The sequence below is a fragment of the Oryzias latipes genome, chromosome 16 (genome assembly GCF_002234675.1).
Source record: "Oryzias latipes chromosome 16, ASM223467v1".
Taxonomy (NCBI): domain Eukaryota; kingdom Metazoa; phylum Chordata; class Actinopteri; order Beloniformes; family Adrianichthyidae; genus Oryzias; species Oryzias latipes.
The window spans coordinates 17,476,783-17,494,715 of record NC_019874.2 but is presented as its reverse complement, the minus strand read 5'-3'; the positions used below and the strand labels follow the sequence as shown (position 1 = coordinate 17,494,715).

The 17,933-nt window shown below is 42.0% G+C and overlaps 2 protein-coding genes and 1 long non-coding RNA gene across 4 annotated transcripts; 2 read left to right on the top strand and 1 right to left on the bottom strand.

Annotated features, from left to right (window-relative positions):
* Positions 1-1,136: 1,136 nt before the first annotated feature.
* Positions 1,137-5,751, top strand: frrs1l (ferric chelate reductase 1 like). The gene is made up of 5 exons (XM_004077862.4): positions 1,137-1,688; positions 3,157-3,241; positions 3,454-3,592; positions 4,516-4,762; positions 4,838-5,751. The coding sequence occupies exons 1-5, from the start codon at positions 1,484-1,486 to the stop codon at positions 5,008-5,010; spliced, it is 849 nt and encodes a 282-aa protein (XP_004077910.1). The 5' UTR covers positions 1,137-1,483; the 3' UTR covers positions 5,011-5,751.
* Positions 5,752-5,948: 197 nt separating this feature from the next.
* Positions 5,949-6,640, bottom strand: LOC105355928. Its single transcript, XR_910242.2, has 2 exons — positions 6,556-6,640; positions 5,949-6,112 (listed from the first exon to the last, which is right to left on the bottom strand). It is a non-coding gene; the product is annotated as an uncharacterized LOC105355928 (long non-coding RNA).
* tmem245 (transmembrane protein 245) lies at positions 6,607-17,933 on the top strand. 2 transcript variants are annotated; one of them, XM_004078112.4, is made up of 18 exons: positions 6,607-7,236; positions 7,955-8,072; positions 9,314-9,409; positions 9,710-9,817; positions 11,197-11,394; positions 11,485-11,654; positions 12,910-12,933; positions 14,350-14,454; positions 14,531-14,613; positions 14,709-14,799; positions 15,270-15,368; positions 15,433-15,561; positions 15,635-15,757; positions 15,909-16,054; positions 16,122-16,222; positions 16,312-16,486; positions 16,606-16,800; positions 16,873-17,933. In XM_004078112.4, the coding sequence occupies exons 1-18, from the start codon at positions 6,637-6,639 to the stop codon at positions 16,916-16,918; spliced, it is 2,607 nt and encodes an 868-aa protein (XP_004078160.1). In that variant the 5' UTR covers positions 6,607-6,636; the 3' UTR covers positions 16,919-17,933. The 2 variants fall into 2 exon arrangements, with proteins under 2 accessions (XP_004078160.1, XP_011483528.1); XM_011485226.3 differs by lacking the exon at positions 12,910-12,933.

Below are 17,933 nucleotides of genomic sequence, written 5' to 3'. Positions count from 1 at the left end.
AAGAAACAGTTGCATATATTTACACCTCTGTGTCCAAATGACTTTAATGTTTTGACAATGTTTAGTCTGGATATCTTTTTAGTTTTTGGATTTCAGTCTGTCAAGATAGATTAATTTCTTTCCAACATCTGATTCCACAAGATGTTGCTACATGCTTCAATGGAAATCCCCCTCTTCACTGTGGTTAAAGACAAAAGATAAAAGTTTGGGAATTCCCGTGTAGTAAAATGAGCACATTTTTCTACTTTATTGGTCCTTTTTAATTTGTCTGTGTTTTACAAAAACTAATTTTGAGACAGAAACAGGTAAGAAGTGCACTTTGTAATCCCATATTTAGCCCTTTTTGAACAGTAGTGAAACTATAAACCACCCAAAACATTTTGATCAAATCTCTGTTTTCATGAAAGGTTTCCTGTGAGATTAGTTCTTAAACTACATGTTTTTCAAATTGTACAATATTTCAAAATCATCAATATGTTTTAAAGCAGTTATAAACATTCAGTGTTCAATATGTTCTGTTTAATGCCTAAACATTTCCCTAATTTTTTAACAACGGGCGAACTCATGACCATGTATCGGCATCCATTTTGTAGTGATTGATTTTACATAAAACTACTATCAATCCACCTAATACTAAAATGTCTAGTGCTGGAGGCCTGAGTGCCAGAACAAAATCTACAAATACATAGGGAGAACATGCACACTCCACACAGTGACCGAACAGAAAATTGAACCAGGGCTCTGTGGGGGGATGGTGCAAATCCGAGTTTTCATTTTCAAGCTCTGTTCGAGAGGGGAGAAATGGACAGATGTCGCCATCTAGCGTTAAAATTGTATATTACAATAATAGTTTTTTAAAAACATTTTTTTTCGCTCAAAATGTGAAATTATGCATGATATACATGATAATAAGATCTATTACCTTTAGAACATGTGAGCTCAGTTTTATATTCTATAGTCCTCTCAAAAACCAAAGCCAAAATGAGAATACATTTACATTTACATTAAATGAAAATCTAAACACATTAAGTAGCTGTAACAATATCTGACGAGCGTGGTTGTGCGGTTGTTTAGCTCTAATTGATTTGCGGGAACAGTACGTTGCGTGCGCTCATTGGACGGAACTGTGATTGACTGAGGACGGAAAGCAGAGAGCGAATGGGGGACACTCTCCATCCTCCTGATGAACATAAAAAAAAATAACTAACCACCAAAGGGCGTCCATCTTTAGGGTTAACGGGGGGATTATGTGTGCGTGTCGGATGATAAAATCACAAATCTGGCTAATCTAGGGCTGGATTAGCCTCGTGATCTCACGGTGATCGGCCCTGCGTTCCCTCTGAGAATCATACCAAAGGGATGCGGGGATGGTTCGGGGACTCTGCCATGGACGCATGTGAGCTCGCAGAAATCTGGGCAGTGATGAGAGTCCTCTTTGATTCTCGTTCTGGATAATTGGGTCTGAAAATCGTTGGAATTCGTCATGGTGTCGCTGCGGAGACTCCTGCAGATGTCGGTGCTGCTCTTCCAGAGCAGCTTGTGGGGAGTCGAGCCGAGCCCCACCGAGGAAGGAACGCTCCGGAGCGGCCACGGGGAACACGGAGAGCCGGGCCACCAGGAGCCTCACAAGGACTCCTACAGCACTTTTGCCTCTGAGTTCCTGGAGTCTAGATACCTATCTGATGACGGTAGGGATCTATTGGGGCATAAAGAAAGACAAACAGTCTCTCTCTGTAGCACCACCCCTCACTGCTGATTATTGATGTTGCATTTTACCTGCATGGGCTGCAGGCCTTTCAGCACCAAGGACAGCTCCCTCCTCTCATAGCTTTGACGTCAAAATGATTTCCAACTAACTTTAACCATAACTCCTAAACAAGGGTGAAAAATGATAACTGACATTTACATAACCTTTTTACATAACTTAGAACTCTTGAAGTTTATTTTATTAAGTACAATTCAATATAGGTTTACAACAGACCATATATGTTTAGGAAGTATTCTGTACTTCCTATACCTATATTGAATTGTACTTAATAAAATAAACTTCAAGTGTTCTACTTTTTTGTTAAGGAATGTTGTGGGTTGTAGTGTTTTTAAATAACAGGCAAAGGATAAAATAAATGTGGTTAAACACAGATAACTCGTAGAGGCTTTTCTTCAAAAGCCTCCATAACAAAAATTTCAAATATAGGTCATTGATGACACCCAACCAAGATTTACTTGGTATTAGTTTATCAGAAATTTGGAAGCATGTTATTCTGAGCTGCTATTTGAATGTACATATCAGTCAAAGTGTTTTTTGTTGTTAAAAAATAGAATTGACGACCCTTTGTATTTGATTAAATTCAGAATTGTATTTCAGAGTGACGTGTTTGGGATCATTGTCCTGCTGGAAGGTTTCAGCCAAAATGCTCTCACTGATGGAGGCCATTTATGGCCTCATTTTTCCTTTCCTTCATATGGATCAGTCCCCTTTTGCAGAAAAGCAGATCCAAAGTATGATGATGTTTTTACCCCCATGCTTCACAGTGGGTCTGGTGTTCTAGAGGTGCAACTCAGAATTCTTTCTCCTCCAATCACAGCGAGTGATTTATACCAAAAGAGTTCCATTTTGTTTTTATCTGACCACATGACCTTCTCCAATCCTCCTCTTTGGTCATGGTCGAAAGGTTGCTGTTTGGCTGTTTAAGGGTGTGGACAGGTGTCTTTTATATAGAGAGTCAGCTCAAACAGGTATCACTAATACAGGTAACGAGTGTTGAAGAGCTTCTTGAAGAAGAAGTAACAGGTCTCTGAGGAATAGAATTTTTGCCCATTTCTGGAGCTAAATACTTATTTTCTGCATCAGTATCAAAATAAATTCTTCAAAATGTATACACTGTGATTATGTCTTTTCTTTCAGTCTCTCACAGTTGAAGTGTACATGAACATTACACCCATCTAAACTTTTTAAGCAGGACAACAAGCAAAACTGCTGAAGAACAAATACTATTTTGCCCCAATTTGTTTATTTGTCCTTGTAAAATCTGCGGTTTTGTTATTATAGTGTGTACACCCCCACAGTGCAGATGGCTTCTGCTGAGTTGAGCCTGTTTGGCTGAACTCCATCGTTTTATGTGGGACCAACAGGGTGACAGATTTTCCATCTTGCAGGTTATCCGTTCCCCACCGCCCCACCAGTCGACCCATTTGCCAAGATCAAAGTCAGCGACTGTGGAGTAACCAAGGGCTGTATCAGGTGAGACAAATTTTGCTGCAACTCCCGCAAATGTAATTTCTGTGGATTATTGTACAGACTGTAATTTAAAAAAAAAAAAAGCATCAAATGGGACGTGTTTATCCAAACAGTTCCCTTTTGTTTTTAACCAAAGTGTTATTTTGCAATATTGTCGTGATTTCTATGCGTATGTAGTTCCTCTGACATGACAAAAGTCCTCTTTCTGCATTCAGATACGGAAAACCAGGGTGTGACGCAGAGACGTGTGAATACTTCCTAAGTTATCGACGCATTGGAACAGACGTGGAGTATGAGATGAGTGCCGACACAGACGGATGGGTGGCTGTGGGGTTCTCATCTGACAAGAAAATGGTGAGAAATGGCATGTTATCTCTGTTTGTTGGGACTGTAATCAGTAATGTGGCCCGTATGGAAACTGCACAACAGGAGAGCATGTCTTGGTGACTGTTTTGGACAGTTGCAGCTTCATACAACAATACAAAGAATGAGAGTTGGAAAATGAGTAAATTAACAATAACAAAGAAATGACTATGAACCTTTTTTGTGTTTCTCAATTCTTAGGTTTATCTTGGTTTTGAGACCTACAAATACAGAAATCGTAAAAGAAAAATCAAAGCTGTACATTTTCTGTGCCTGAAACTAGGAGTGTTATTTTCTGCACCCTTGCTGCACAGTAAGTCTAAATGATGTGGAGAAAAGCAAGCACTGATGCTGGCAGTCAGATACACCTCATACTACTGATAAGGGATCCAACAATGCTCTCTTGATGGGCTGGGATTAGGTCCAGAGATTGCTGGTAGTCACAACAATCACTTGGAACTTTCTGAACTTCTGGTTAAACAAACCCTGAATTGATGCCTGTAGACTGACAGTCCAAGGCTTTCACATTAAAAGAACTTTGGTCCAACAGTAACATTTTTATTTAAGAAATCATTAAAAAAATTTTTTTAGCTGAGGGTAAAGTGCCACCAGAAATCATACGATTGACCTACATTTACAGAAAGAGCAACGTGAATTTGTCAAGTGTCATTGTGGTTTAAATGGTTTTTGAGAATGCAGCTTTTTACCGCCCTTGGAGGTTTGATTAAATCAAAGTGGAGTAAAAGAAGTGACTAAAGACTCATAAAAACTTCATGTGTTAAAGAATAAAACCAGGGAGAAGTCCAGGATTTAATGACAGAGTTCTTGAGTTTTCAACTCATCGATTCCTCCTAAAAGCTGTGTCGAGGCAAAAATTTGAATGTAACTTCCTTGATCAACCTCATTTCCTGCAGGGGGGAGATGATGTGATGGGGTGCGTGCATGATGATAACGGACGCGTACGGATTCATCACTTCTACAACGTTGGCCAATGGGCCAAAGAGATCAAGAGAAACCCAGCTCGGGATGAAGAGGGAATTTTTGAGAATAACCGAGTGACTTGCCGCTTCAAGAGGCCTTTATACGTTCCCCGAGAGGAAACACTGGTGGACCTCCACCTGTCATGGTATTACTTGTTTGCGTGGGGCCCTGCCATTCAAGGTAAGCCATCTAGCCAGAAGCTTTTGGCTGTTTTTGCTGTCCACTTTCAAAAACCTTCTTGTTGCTTTCCAACAGGCTCTATCACGAGGCACGACATCGACAGCCCTCCAGTCAGCGACCGCATGATCAGCATCTATAAGTACGAGGACATCTTCATGCCCTGCACAGCTTATCAGACCTTCAGCTCCCCCCTCTGCCTACTGCTTATTGTTGCTCTCACCTTCTATCTGCTCATGGGAACCCCATAAGGAAGCAGTGAAGGCCTCAGAGAAGAAACGAAATGAAGCAATAAGAAGCAAAGCTCCCATTTCTACCTGGAACCACACTAAAATGCACACTTGGCACAAAAAATGACAGAAAAGAATATATTACTTCTACAAACGCTCCTGACAATTAGTCAAACAAATACTCTTGAGAAGTCATTTATAGACAATATATTAAAGTAGTACTAGTTAAGAAAAGTTTAGCAATTTCAACAGTTTAGGATAGCTTCTTTTTTAGATTCTGTATACCCATAGATAAATCTCACAAGTCTTCAAAACACTGCATGAAATCTCAAAAAAAAGCCCATGGACGGAAAACCGGCTGCTGAGTGATGATTTATGGTGAACCTGGCTAAAACTCAAAGACTTTGTAAGGATGAAAGGAAATTAAAAAAAGCTCACATGGACACTTCCGGCACAGATAGCCTGCTATGTTTATGTGGACAACTGCCAAATATTCTCTGTCACCCGCAGAGAATGTTTGTTTATCACAGTATTTTGGCCCTGTGGCTGCAATAAGGACGGATACACAAGCCTGAAGCAAACTGTGGACTATAATGCAACAGGAATCAAGTTTTTTTTCTTCCCTGGAAAGTTATTCTTGTAGCAATTCCTCTTGAAAATATCTGAATATGTTAAAATGCCAAACAGTGTTTTCATGGAATGGTAAACATTTTAAAAATGAAAGTTTAAGAAAGTATAAAGGACAATACTACTGTGGATTCATGAATTGCCTTGTCACTTTACCAGTATAATGCCAAACATCATCTATGAAAATGTGCTTACCTTACCTTTCTTGTTTTTAATAACAAGACAAAAAACAACTTACTTTTAGATGAAAAAAAACAGAAAAATATCAGGTTTTCTAAGAATAAACTCATTGTGTTTCTCATAAATTTGTCAATGAGAGTAAGAGAGTCATGTAAAATTGAATCATAACTGCCTTTTAATAATCCAATAAGGTACCTAATAGAGCTGCAAGGTGTGAATGTGAGAGTGTGGCCCTGCAACAGTCTGGCAACCTGTCCAGGATGTCCCCCGCCTTCACCTGAATGCAGCTGGGATTGGCCCCAGCAGTCCCAAGGCCCTGAAAGGATTTAAGCAGGTTTGGAAAATGGATGGATGAGTTGTCTGATATTATGTTGAAGGTAAATAGTCTGAAAGGAATGTTCTGTCAAAGTACAAAAAGCCAACCAAGAATTAAAGCTAATACACAAAGAAGACAAATAAAGGAAAGATAAAAAATAGGCTTATGACTTTTTTTAACCATGCAAACATATGTAAAAGTAAAACATATATCTATTTAAAAAAATATTGTAAACAGCAAAAATTAAAAAAGCCAATTTCAATTTTAAAAATGGCCTAAAAGACTACGTAAAGAAAATGTAAAGTAAACATAAATGATCATCCAAATAAGAAATTATTATTATTATTATTATTATTATTATTATTATTATTATTATTATTACTACTACTACTACTACAACTACTAATACTACTACTACTACTAATAATAAATGACTGTCCTACATTTCCCATGGTCCTCGTGGGGTGACGTCATGTGTCGTCATCCGTCCCCGGTGGAGCAGTTGGACACGCAGCGCCAGGAACATGGCAGACGAGGAGGGCTCGCTGCCGGCCCCCGGCCCCGTCTCCCCAGCGGAGAGTCCTAAAACCGAGCGGCCTCATTTCGTCTCCTTCTCCGAGAGCGTCCAGCCTGCAGTCGGCATGATGAGCCAGCTCCTGGCCCAGCACTCGTCCCTCAAGTTTGACAAAAACATCAAGCAGGCCTTCTACAACACCGGGGCGATGATCTTCGTGGCGATCTGCTGCGGGGCGGCCGTGCTGGTCTACTTCATCCTGGAGGCCTTCCTCCGCCCGCTGCTCTGGGCAGTGCTGTGCGGCACCTTCCTCCACCCCTTCAAGCACTCCCTCGCTCGCCTGGGCCGCTCGTGGCTCAGCGGCCTCCAGGACACCGGGACTCCCATCGTGGTAGGGACCCTGCTGGTCCCGGTGTGGTGCGTCAACTACGGGGTGGAGGCGATGGGAAGGCTGGTGCTGAAGAGGCTGACGGTGCTGCTGGTGATCGGTGCCGGCGCGCCGCTGGTTTACGTCCTCTACCTGTCCTGGAGCGTCATCGGCGTGCAGGTGATCCTCGGGCACGTCTGCTGGGTCATCGGGACCGCTCTGGACTGCTTCCACGCGGTGTGGGTGAGTCAAGGGCCGGCCATGCCGGTTATTAACATAATACTGCACGTTTTCTAATATTTTTACACTATTAGTAAAAAGTCCAACGTTATTAACACATTTTTGAACAACACCAAAAAATGTGTTTCAGTTAAAGTGACCGTTACTGCTGTTGCAAAACACTAATTTAAAAAAAATCTTTAACACGTCAAAATTTGCATTTGTTTGGGGTCATGTGGCCTGTTTCCTGTTATTTAAGCCTCTAATACAACACTGTTTTATTACTGCATCAGAGACTGGAGCCCTTTTTTTCCCTGTAATTTGTGTTCAACCCTTAATGATCAGCTGCTTTCTCTGAAGACAGTGTTGCACTCTGCCTGCTTTTATAAATAGGAAGAAAATCGACATATTGAATTACAGCAAAAGATGGCTTTGGTGTAGAACCAGCTCACATGATTGTAAACAAGATTTTCTCCAACAGGAAGTTCTAAAAATCCTAAATATGGAGCATATGAAATGAAGAGCAACAAAAAGATTAGCCTTTAAGTAACATAAAGTCAGAATATAATGTTTTGAAATTGTCCAAATGACAGATTGCATGTTATTGGTAGCAACTGACATAAGTATATTTAATTTTTTAAGATCTGTTATGGTTGTTCATGTAAAAGGGCTTAAAACACCCCATCAAAATGTAAAATATAAATGTTTTTTCTGTTGACATCTCTGCTCCTCCATATTACAGGTGTGCAGTGTGGTGTTTGGCTACTTGCTGGCAGTCTGTTTCAAGTGGAGTCCTCAAACGGAGCGATACCTAAAGACCATAGCCGTCCCTGTCTGGGTTGCACTCCTCTTCTTTGTTGGTACGTGTGGCGGTCTGGAGGACCTGTTCAAACCCATTTTCTCACACTTTTCTGCCTCTGAGGGGAAAACATTTTTCAGCTTTTTTCACACCGAGCGTAGAAAGCCTGCAGAAAACGAAGGGCTCCAGTGGAATTCTGTTCAAGCATGTTTTATTTAAGGGTGAAGGAGTGATGAGGAGGTTCTGTCCTTACAAGTCCAGAGAACAGACAGGGGTGCAGAGTAAGATGAGGAAGTCAGCAGTATTTTTAGCACATGTAAGGCGTGTGACTGCATGCTCTTACAGAGGGGTTCTCCTTAAAGACCCACTACAATGAAAGTCACGTTTTTAATGTCTTCTTATGGCAATGCTTCTCAATTGGTTTTTGCAAGGCCCCCCCTAGGAAAAAGAAAATGTTTCACCCCCCCCCCACTCTCTGCGGTGACTATAAATAAAATCAATATCTATAAAAATTGTGTAAGTATACCTGAAATTGTAACTTTAAACATTAAGAAAAGAAAAAAACAATTTAAATCCACTTTCAACAAATATTTACTTTATTTAGCCACACAGAAACCCTGTTATAGTCTATAACAGAAAAGAACATTTTTGACCAACTGAACCATTTGACGCTGAGAAAAATAATTCAATCAATAAATAATATTAAATGTAAATTGATCTGAAACATTAATAGAGCAGCACCAATATATTTAACGTTTTTAGTCTGAAGAAATGGGTAAAAAACATTGTGCTGATTTTTTTTTTTCTAAATGATGGATTGTTTATTTATGATCTCTTAAAGCACAGCCGTTTTCCTGTATTACCTGCTGTCTTTATGTCAAATACTGACACAAACTAAACGAAAGGCAGACGCAAAGAATACATTTATATGGAAAATAAAGACACATCATCAAAATGTCTACAATAGTTCATAAAGAATGACATTATTAGAATGAGTTTTTGAAATATCATAATCAAAAGGCACCCGATGATCTTGGTGTTGCGCAATAGAGGCTGTGCTCCCGCCCACGTCAGAGGTGAGTTTCTAATGAACTTCTGCAACTATTCAGAAACTATGTCTTAGAAAACAACAGGTTTTTGATTTTGGCTGAAACTGGGAACGCTTTGAAAATAGATCAAAAGATGATCGGACTGGGATATAGAAAACTTTGAGGGTCAAAGTTAGGCATTTCAACTTTGATCATTTTTTTCTTGACTAAAAATGCAGCATTGTAATGAGGTTTTTCTCCGATTCTGCTTCAGTGTCTCTGACTGGCTCGTGGAGGGTGCCCATATTTGTGGTTGTGGCTGTTCTTCTCATCGTTGGCTCCCAGGAGAAACCGCCCGTCGCTGGCAGAGGTGACGTTCGCTCCTCAGTTCATCTACACCCACTGCTAACCTAAACCAGCAGTACTTGTTTAAGTCAAAGTGCTTCTAAAATGCAAAACCCTGCAGGATATTCCAGATGGGCTCTTCCCGCCAAACCAACTTTTTCTGGAAATTCTCCTTACGTATTTTAAAGCTCAGTTTTTCTTTCTTTCACATCTTAACCTCACCTTCAATATCAGGGATTTCTTTAGATTTGCTTGATTAAGATAGAAAGACCTGCTGCAGTTTTGTCAGCACTTGTTTATTTTTTTTTCTGTCAAATTCCTGCAGGAGAGCTGTCTGGCCAGGTGCTGTCATTTGCTGCCAACACAATTTACATGGCCATTTCCTGCAGCAGCTTCCAACCAAAAGCAGAACTAAGTGAGAATTCCACCTCAGGTAATAAATCCCACTTTAGTTTCAGTTTGGTCTTCTGATATAGGAGTCCAGAAAGTGTCTGGTGATCGAGACAATTAGTAGGGTTGTGCCGATGGACGATATCATCGTCCATCGTGATGGGTGACTGACATCCCGATGGAGAGACCACCATCGTGATGCCACGCCCTCGCCACGTTGCGCGTCGACACCATAAGCCGCGGTTACATGTACAAAATATCCTGATGGGATCAATGGTCGGATTAGAATCCAACCGTGTAGATGGGCCCAGAAAAATGTTTTCAGAATGTAAAAACGTTCACTAAGGTCACAATTTCGGTCAGAATAAATCATTCGCACATGCGCAGTATTCGCACATGCGCAGTTTGAAAACCGGAAGAGGATACAAGTTCCCCCGAGCGGCTTTTTTTCCAAACTTTATTGAATATAACAATTCAATACAAAACGATAACAGCGCCGAGCGGCTATATATATTGACATGTCAGCTCGTTAAAATACGAGATGATCTTCTAAACGTGCTTTTAATAATGTTACGGTTATTATGAAACACCTGTTCGCTCATCATTTTAATTTTAATCCGTGTGGTCAGTGCTTTTTCTGAACGTAGCCAGGATTAGCAGTATGCTAACACACGGGCTAACAACATTAGCTTTGGGTGGTGCTGCTTGCTGGCTGCACGTAAACATGTAAGAATAACATCAGCCTTTATTTAGTCGGGACGGGCCTGGAAACACAAATCCACGTGATTGTTTGAATGTTTTCTAAGGACTGAGCGACATTTCTGCTTTGATGCTTAAACCGCTGTGTGTCTGCTGACGATCTGAGCTCAGACACACTTTTAGACCCGGTTCTGAGTTTGATAGCTCGTCCCCCTAGAGCTGCGGGACGGATCGCAGTCTTAAATCTCCCACACATACCGCTCATGTACCCCCCCCCCCCCCCCCCCCCCCCCCATCAAACACAGAGCTGTAAATCCGCACTCCGCCGGTCCACTCCGCCAGTTAAGTGCGGGAGCGGACTACTTCTTTTCTATCTTGCTTGTTACTTTTTCTGTTAAAGTCACTTCCCTCAGTTTATACTGGATCATCGCGGATTAACCATTAGTTGGGAAATAAAATGAAAAAAGCAAAATAACGAATAGCAGTTATATAAGAACGAAAAATGCAAAAATACCCCCCCCCCCACGATGTCATCGTCCATCCCGATGGTTGACAGCAAACATCGTCAACGGCCAATTTAGGGGACATCGCCCAACCCTAACAATTAGTGTTCAGGATAGTTTGTTGTTGTCAAATGGGATTCTCATAAAGTTATTTTGAGAAAAAAAACCTCTAATCACTGGTTTTTGTCATATCCATCTCCTGATTCTCATCTACACAAAGGTGGTGTCAACCCAGTAGCTCCGCCTCCTGCGACTCCCGGCTTCCCTCGAGGAGCTTTACCAAGAAGCCTCTTCCACAAAGACAAGCGCTCCCGTAGAGCCAGTGATATCTATTTCATTCTGCTGGTCTGGGCTATTGCTCTGGTCCAGGTGTGGCTCCACCTCTGGATTGTAAAGCTGCTACCCATCCCTGTAGCTGGTAACACACAGGCAAACATTGACCCATCTATATTTATGGGTTAAGCTCCACGGCTTTCATGTGCGTTTCTTTCATTGTTTTTTTTGTTAGTGTGGGTGCTGAAAAAGTTGGCGGTCCGCTTCGGTCTGAAGAGTTTTGCCGAGCGCACTCTGACCTCGTGGTGGGTGGTGCTGGAGAAGTTTGGACGTGAACGGGAAGATGCCCTGCTCCCTGGACCAATCAAAGGCCTGGTTCAATTCCTGCTGCGTGTCGACATCAAGGTAACGCCTCCATCACACCCCTATCCAACGTCACGCTGGGCCACCCAACCTCTGCCAAACCCTCTGAATCAATTCAATTTAAATTCAACATTCTATAATTCAATTTATGATTTATTAATCTATTTATTGAAAGAAAATGTTTCTGTTGTGAAAAAGTTTTCACATTGCTAGGGATTTAAACACAACAAACATAACTTTCCTTAATGAATGAATGCAAATTCCTACATTAAAAACTAGGCTGATGTTATTCCCTTGTATTTACGTGCAACCAGGACAAAAAGTGACGGAAATTCATGTTGGCCACATGAAATACGTGCAGCCAAAATGCACACTGGTAACACACAGGCAAACATTGACCCATCTATATTTTAAGTGCGTCCAAGGTTGTATATTTATAATTAAACTTAAAGTTAAAGTCCCATAATATGTTATGCACCTAGGTGTGTAAAATGTGTTCTCCACATATGTCCCTCCCCTGGAGGAGTGGTGAGCAGCAGCAACAGCCGCGCGGGCTCAGCATCTATCTGGTGGTTTAACCCTAAACGCAGCGGTAATCCTCATTTTAACCCTTCCTCGGGGTCCAAGAAAAAACTTCAGGCCTGGCCGCACGTATTTCGAAAAATTACCTGCAAATAGACACTTTCTAAAAACTAACAGAAAAGCAGATATTTTAATAAATAAAAGGAATCTTTAATGAAAAATGGATCCACATATTTCAGGAATCCAATTTACCGCACATCTAGTAGGTGAAGATTAATTTGAATAATAGATTTTTTTAAAACCCAGACTTAAGACTTTCTGCTAGTTTCTAGTGTGATTCTCAAATCCCAATGTCCAGTTTTACATACCGGTACTTGTAAGTCCTGTCCACATGGAGCGCTGTGTTGAACTGGCATAGTTGGAGCATTTGAATGCAGCAAAGCAAACAGGAAGTAAGATGTTCCTCAGCTGTAAAAAAAAAAAAAAAAAAAAAAAAAGCCTCATCAGCTTAAAGAAACAATTGAAGCTAGACTTAACACATCAGCGGTTTTACCAGCGGTGTATTTTCTGCCTTTTAGATTTTAAGGGGAGGGTTTGGGGGTTATGTCTGTTTCGGGGATGTTATTTTAATCTCAGTGCAGTAAAGTCCTCGCCGTCTCGCCCTTTGCTGCTTGTACCCAGACTGAAACTCTCTTTGCTTTATGGGTACATGTGATGGACGCTGAACACATTAATGGTAATAATCTTCCCAATGTCTCTCTGTCTCCCTCCCAAGCTCTGGCATTGGCTTAACAAGCAGGTAATGAGTGTCTGAGCATGAGAGAAAGCAAAAAAAAGAAAAGGAAAAAAAAAGAAAATCAAGGTTAAAATAATAATAATATAAATGACCTATGCTTTTATGAATGAGTGGGGACACCCTGTTGTTGCTTCTTTCTCCCATCCACTGTCATCTGTTCTCACTGCTTTCCCGTCTTTTGCTTTGATTTTTTTATTATATCTTTTTAAGCTGCAGTCAGGCGGGTGGGCGGGACTTGTTGATCCCTCCGCCTCGTCTGTATCTCATCCTGCTTTGATCTAGCCGACAGCTTTGTCCTGACAGTGTGTGAGCTGCATGGAGAGACATGGCTGATGTGGAGAGAGCAGGATAGAGCATTTCACAGATGTGCTGCTTTTTAAACCATGTATGATACTGAGAAAAGACAATCTTCTGAGCACAAACATGTTAAACATCTTTAACATTTATTGATAATAGGAAAGCTTTTTTCTTGTTTTGGTGTTTCTTAGCCGACGTTCATCTCCGTTGTGGGTTTAAACTTGATCTATGGTCTGCTAAGTTAACCTTTAACCTTTTGAGAACAAAAGATTAACATTTGTATTGTATCCATGAACTGACATGAAACCAACCATGTAACATGAGCGCTTTAGGACCAGGCCATCTGACCAAGTTGCATCTAATGTTCCTTCCTTTCACACCCATGAGCTGTCTTCACTGCGACCCCTTGATGCGTTTGTGACGTCCTCTTGTGATCCCAAACGCAGAGGGAAGCTGCTAATGGACTGTAAATGCAGTTTAGAGCATTGAGAAACCTGAGTTAAGAAGCATACCGTCTCACAGCCAGGTGGACACATCTGACACCAGCTGTGGAGAAAACAAAACGTTCACAGTAAATGTTGTCGATCGGTTGTTTTTAAAGCGTGAAAGGGCTTTTATTCTCAAAATATTTCTGAGATTAAAGGTGTGAAAAACTGAGAAAATTGGGCAGGAAGGTAGAAATACTCAAACTTGAAAAATTATTATGTCAAAGATGTGAGAAGGTTGACCTCCCTTTAGGATGCTGCCTTCACGACAGAGTCCAGATGTTGACAGAATTGAATTGAAGTCTGATTTAAAAGTGTAACTTCTCGTCTTCTCTTAGTTGTTGCAGATTTCCTCGATTAATCTCAGAAATCCTAATCCTTTTATTTATGCCTCAATTCGTTTAAGGCATTCTTAGATTTATGTTGCAAAATCTACACACAAAAGATGTGTGCACAGATCGACTGGTGCATAGAGTGCTCAACCCTCTGATCCTGTTTGGCAAAAGAGAACATTCAAAAAAGCTTTTTGTCATGGGAAGAACACAGGTTTCTTCATGTATCTGATTCCTGTGGGTCTTGAACTTCCTCACTTTTGTGTCAACACACTCCCCTCTCCGTTTTTGTCTCCTGCACTCAGATGATAGTTTGGCTGGAGCGATCACTGGATAAAATCATCAGCATCTTCATCATCTTCCTCCTTGTTACAGGGACCCTGCTCATGGCTTTGCTGCTCACTGCTATGGTATGTTGTATGTACGATAAGATACTTCACTCCAGGGATGGTTCACACAGTCACAAGGATGCTGTTCTGTCTCCAGGTCCATCAGGAAAGTGTCCACATCATCGAAGTCACCAGTAACCTAATCAACGAGACAGTTTCTAACCATCCGGAATGGGCCAAGTAGGACAGTTTTTGTGACTTCTCTGTTGCTTCAAACTCCAGCGTGTCTCCTATTTTTACTAAACGATTCGTCACTCTCCTGCATCTCCTTCCAGCATGCTTCCAGAAGCTCGTGTTGTGCAGAAAGCTCTGAATTCAGCTGCTACCAATGTTTATCAGCACGGGAGAGAATGGATAACACAGAAGGTGGGAGCTCTAAAGTGGAGTTATTTCTTTTATAGCCAATAAAGTCTTAAATTATTGAAACTGGCAAAGTTTGACTTAAAAAAATACTCTCAATGAACCACCAAGGTAACAAGACGATGTGCAAGAGAAAAGAAGTAATTCTCAGCTTTTCTGTACATTTAAACTCGAAGTGACATATCCAACATTTGATAGGGGTTTGAGTCATTCTGGGCTTGACTATAACGCTACGTCCAGACTGGGCATGCGGCGTGCGTTCCTGAACACATGTTTAGCCCATGGTACATAGAGCCCCTCAACAGTTGTGGAGACGCATGAACACGAGAGTTTAGATTGCGGAAGCCTGAAACGCACATTTACTTAGAATTTTCATTGAACGCTGTCGCTTGAACGCAGGTTGCGGAGGACGGTGTGAACGTAGCTTTAGAACTGAGCTTTGACGATAACGGTTGTGATATTTTTTTTGATGGAAGCTCCAAAAGATGCTGGGAGACAAGGCCAACCAGACGGCAGTGATTGAGAAGCAGGTTTTGGAGCTTTGGGACAGACTGTACCACTCTTGGTTCGTGAAGGTAAGTGGACATTGTTTAACCTCTAAGCATTGGGTGATCCAATAACCAGCACTTTCCGCTGCAGAATGTGACCCAGTCTGGCCGCCTTCGTGGGCACAAGATGATTCAGAGACACAACAGCTGGCTGGGGGACATCCTGGACTGGAAGGACATTGCTTCCTTTCTTCAGGAAAATATTGAGACTCTGCTATCTGTGAGTTTTGGTAAAATGGAGATATTGATTTTGTAGATGTGGATATTTTACTGTTGTGGCGTTGCTCTTATAGATCCTGGAGTCACTGTGGGTAGTGATGAGCAGGAACGTCGGCCTCCTCATCTCCACGACCACCACCCTCCTCACCGTCTTGTTCCACAGTGGCACTGCGCTGCTCAACTTTGCACTGAGTTTGGTATGAAACCCTGAAAAAAGAAGCCCGTCCTGAAGCTTTACTCATATCAGGCATTTCTATCTCTGCATCTTTTTAGTGTTTATGCACTTGAAATTCTGCTGATGAAGACTCTGAAATGGATGGAAATGATTCTGTGCCGTTTCCTGTGCAGGTGATCTTCCTCACCACCCTCTTCTACCTCCTGAGCTCTAGCGGTGAATACTACAAACCCGTCAAATGGGTGATCAGCCTGACGCCTCTCTCCCAGCCTGGACCCTCCTCTAATATAATTGGTCAGTCTGTGGAAGAGGCCATCAGGTAAATGCTGCTGAGTCTAAGAGCCGCCCCAGAGGTCGCTCCGTCTGACCTTTCGTCTGTTTTCCAGAGGAGTATTTGACGCCTCTCTGAAAATGGCCGGCTTTTACGGCCTCTACACGTGGCTCACCCACACCATCTTTGGCATCAACATCGTCTTCATTCCCTCTGGTGAGTTGCCATGTTGTTTGTTATGCAGTTGCTAAGCCAAAAAACAGTGTTGTGTTGACCCCCCCTGCTTCCCCGCTCTGGATTTGAAGCTCTGGCTGCCATCCTGGGGGCCGTGCCGTTCCTGGGGACGTACTGGGCGGCTGTGCCGGCTGTGTGTGACCTGTGGTTGGTGCAGGGTGAAGGCGTCAAGGCCGTGCTGCTCCTGATCTGCCACCTGCTCCCGACGTATTTCGTAGATACCGCCATCTACTCCGATATATCAGGGTATGTGGGCGACATTTGAACAACAAACAGAGTCCCTCTTCAGCTCTTGTGGGCTTCACCGATTCTCCCACATGATAAACATCAGAAATGTTTTCTTTCTTTTTGTTTTTTTTGTGAAGGGGCGGACATCCTTACTTGACGGGTCTGGCAGTAGCAGGTGGAGCATACTATCTAGGGCTTGAAGGAGCTATATTTGGGCCCATCCTCCTCTGCATCCTGGTGGTTGCTGCCAACATCTACAGTGCCATGTTGATGAGCCCCAGCTCTGCCCTGCCCACTCCAGTGCAGCCCCAGTGGCCTGTCCACCCTATGAGGTAAACCGACGGCTCACACATGGGAGAAATGTGCAGATCACTGCTAAACAGCGTTTGTTTTGTCTGTTTTAGGGACTATGCCGAGTCCACCCCCTCTGTCCCGAAGACCAGCGAGTGAAGGCGTCAGAGTGTTCCAGTGATTCCAGTCAGCTGATTCTTCCAGCTAAGGGCTCACGATTTTCGACCTGGCTCTGCACTATCGATGTGGACCAAGAAAGTGCCAGTTGTGACGCCGTCTGAGTACAGAATGGAACCATTTGTCCAAACTTTACGCCAGATCTGCTCGTGTTATTCAGCAGGCAAACATCCTGATCTTCCACCCGGACCAATGACAGCTCATGATGTTCGTCATATTGTAAAGACACTAAGAGTGCCTAAAGTTATTTTTAATACTGAGAAATACTTACAAGTCTTGCGTCTTTTAGCAAATCAAAAGAGGATGTATTTTATATACTGAGGCTCCGATCTCGAGTCCAATTACCTGCTACTGTTTAAAGCTCTGACCTCTCCTCACAGAAAACAAGGTTACCGGTAGAACGTTCCAGAGTTCCCATCCCTTAGGTTACGTTACCACGGTGGAGCTTTCGTTTTGACGAGCTCTAAACCAGAGACTGATGGGATTTTTGATGCCGCATTCAGGAAGTGGGATCTAAGCCAAGGGGTTTACAGGAAAAGCCAGTTTTAACTCTTCATTTATTCATTTTGAGTTGTCTTTTACTTCTGAGAGCACTTAACTGATGTGGCAGGGCTAAAAGCACTTTCAGACGCAGCGCCTTGGTTCCGTTAGGTTCAATTCGTTGAGCACTTTTAGGTTTGAGTGATGGTGTGATCCTCTTTAAAGATGTCTGTACTATTCACTTCATCCACCTCACTGTTGCACTGCAAAACCTCAACCTTTTGAAAAAAAAAGACTTGTTTAAGTAGTTTTAATATTTTATTTATTTATTTTAAAAAGTGCGAAAAGATTTATTGAGCTGGAACTGCAGATGTGTGTAGAGTTGATCGATTATTAGCCACCATGTTGGCTATCTGAGCCGGCAAATGTTTTGTCTGAACGGTTTATGGAAAAGGTTTTTTATTTTTATTTAACAGTTTTTGGATATGCACTGAATAAAAGATTAATTAAAAACACA